We start from the raw sequence: 2,469 nt of genomic DNA on the forward strand, positions 1-2,469 counted from the left end.
GTATTCCTCATATGAGTGAGCATACGAGGCTGGAAATTATACACCCAGTGGTCAACATTTTTTCTTTTCTAGAGTCATTGAGGCCTGGATAAAGCAACAAATTCCCAACGTGGAGTTATTTTTTTGCCAAATGAGTCTTTAAAATGTAGGTCTTTGGCTGTTATATGCGGTCTTGGAATCTTCGAGATCCAGATTTGGGGTTTGCCCAGGTGGTTTCCTGCTCCGCTTACCCTCAGACGCCGGCGAGAGGACCAGGGGGGTGCCGTACTCAGCCGGGTGCACTGCCTCCTTGGGGGCCAGCCCGGAGGGTCCGTGCCCAGACAGGGTCCCCAGGGTGCAGTCATCGCCAGGACTCTGCGTGTTGCTTTCGGAGACTTGTGTAATGACACTCAGTTTGTCAAAGACTTCATTCTCATCAGAGGGCGGGAAGGAGAAAAACAGAAGCGTGTTGTGATGAGGATGTCCCAAAAACTGCAGGTAGGGGGGAAAAGAAAGCTAGTTAATGATCAGATTTTCCCATTTCCATTTCTGGGCTTACCCAGATTTTATACAGAACTCCTGGCCAGAGAATGCGCATTTCAAGGATGTGAAAATCACAGAGTGAGAGTTCCTCAAAAAACTTAAAAACAGAATTACTATATGATGCAGCAATTTCACTTCTGAATACATACCCAGAAGAACTGAAAGCAGGGTCTCAAAGAAGTATCTGTAGACCCATGTTCACAGCAGTATTATTCACGAGAGCCCGGGGTAGAAGCAACCCATCAACAGGGGAATGGATAAGAGGCGGTCTGTCCCTACACTGGAAAATTATTCAGCCTTAAAAAGGAATGAAGTTCTGACACAGGCTACGTGGATGAACCTGGAGGACATTATGCTCGGTGGAAGAAGCCAGGTGCAAAAGAACAAATGTGGTGTGGTTCCGCTTATGTGAGGTCTCCAGAGTAGTCAAAGTCATGGACAGAAAGCAGGACGGGCATGCCAGAGGCTGGGGAGGGGGGCTGGGAGTTCTTGTTAATGGGGGTAGAAATCCTGTTTGGGATCATGAAAAAGTTCTGGTGATGGACGGTGGTGCTGGCTGCCCAACAATGTGGCCCAGCGTGAATGTACTTAATGCCACTGAACTGTGCACTTAGAAATGGTCAAGATGGCAAACTGAGCTGGGGAGGGTGAGGGAGAAAGGGAGAGAGAGAGAATCCCAAGAAGGCTCTGCACTGTCAGAGCAGAACCTGACACAGGGCTTGATCTCACAGACAGTGAGATTGTGACCTGAGCCAAAAACCAAGAGTTGGCCACTTAACTGACTGAGCCACCCAGGTGCCCTCATGGTTCCTCTTTTAAACTGGGAGGGAGGGGCGCATGGGTGACTCAGTCAGTTAAGCGTCCAACTTTGGTTCAGGTCACGATCTCACGGTTCATGGGTTTGAGCCCCGCATCAGGCTCTGTGCTGACAGCTCAGAGCCTGGAGCCTGCTTCGGATTCTGTGTGTGTCTCTCTCTCTGACCCTCCCCTGCTCCCATTGTATCTCAAAAATAAATAAAAAACACTAAAAAAAAAAAAAAAAACCTGGGAGGGAGATTTTTAGACCAATCACATGCTGTGGCACCAACACAGCCTGAGTGTCATCTTCCCTAGGATGAAGGATGTTGCAGGCACAGGATGAATGTATCTTCAAATAATGAACAGAATCTCCTGTCTCCAGGCTGAGTTAGGGGCTCTCTTTGGTGCCTGCCAGTACCCGATGTGCCCATAGTTTCAGCCCTCAGCGCTGTGCTGCCTGGCAGCCACGAGTCACATGTGGCTTCTGACCACCTGAAATGTGGCTAGTCAAATCAACATGTGCGGTGAGAAGGCCATATTTCAAAGACTCTGTATGAGAAAAGAATGTGAATATTTCCAAAATTAAAGAGAATATCCATTATATGTTGAAATGATAGCTTGTAAATACTGGGTTACATAAATATATCGTGAATGTTAATTTCACCTGCCCTTTTTTACTTAAAAAAAAAAACAACAACGTGGCTACTAGTCAATTTCAAATACACATGACTTGTGCTATGTTTCTATCTAGCACATTTATAAATTTTTTAAATTAAAAAAAGTTTTTTTAAACATTTATTTATTTTTGAGAGATAGAGAGAGACAGAGTGTGAACTGGGGAGGGGCAGAGAGAGAAAGAGACACTGAATCTGAAGCAGGCTCCAGGCTGTGAGCTAGCTGTCTGCACAGAGCCTGATGTGGGGCTCGAACCCACAAACCGTGAGATCATGACCTGAGCTAAAGTCGGACGCTCAACCGACTGAGCCACCCAGACTCCTCTATCTAGCACATTTAATGCACATGGCCTCGCTTATTTGTCTCTCTTAGGGGTCGGGGCTAGTTACAAGCAGGAACCCTAGTCTAACCATCTGGGTCTTTCGCACTCCTTGAACCATGAAAGATGTCCAGGTGTTTCCTAGAATATCTGCC

General features: G+C 46.7%; 1 protein-coding gene across 2 annotated transcripts in view; it reads right to left on the reverse strand.

The window, feature by feature from the left end:
- Nucleotides 1-6: 6 nt before the first annotated feature.
- Nucleotides 7-2,469, reverse strand: part of IL10RB (interleukin 10 receptor subunit beta) — a 26,429-nt gene continuing 23,966 nt past the window's right edge. Inside the window, exon 8 of one of the 2 annotated variants that reach the window (XM_029939039.1) lies at nucleotides 7-471. In XM_029939039.1, the coding sequence (XP_029794899.1) occupies nucleotides 139-471 (333 nt within the window). In that variant the 3' untranslated portion in view covers nucleotides 7-138. Of the gene's footprint in view, nucleotides 472-2,235; nucleotides 2,273-2,469 lie in introns of those variants that run through there. The other variant, XR_003908516.1, reaches the window with a different exon arrangement.

The sequence above is a fragment of the Suricata suricatta genome, chromosome 5 (genome assembly GCF_006229205.1).
Source record: "Suricata suricatta isolate VVHF042 chromosome 5, meerkat_22Aug2017_6uvM2_HiC, whole genome shotgun sequence".
In the NCBI taxonomy this organism is placed as follows: domain Eukaryota; kingdom Metazoa; phylum Chordata; class Mammalia; order Carnivora; family Herpestidae; genus Suricata; species Suricata suricatta.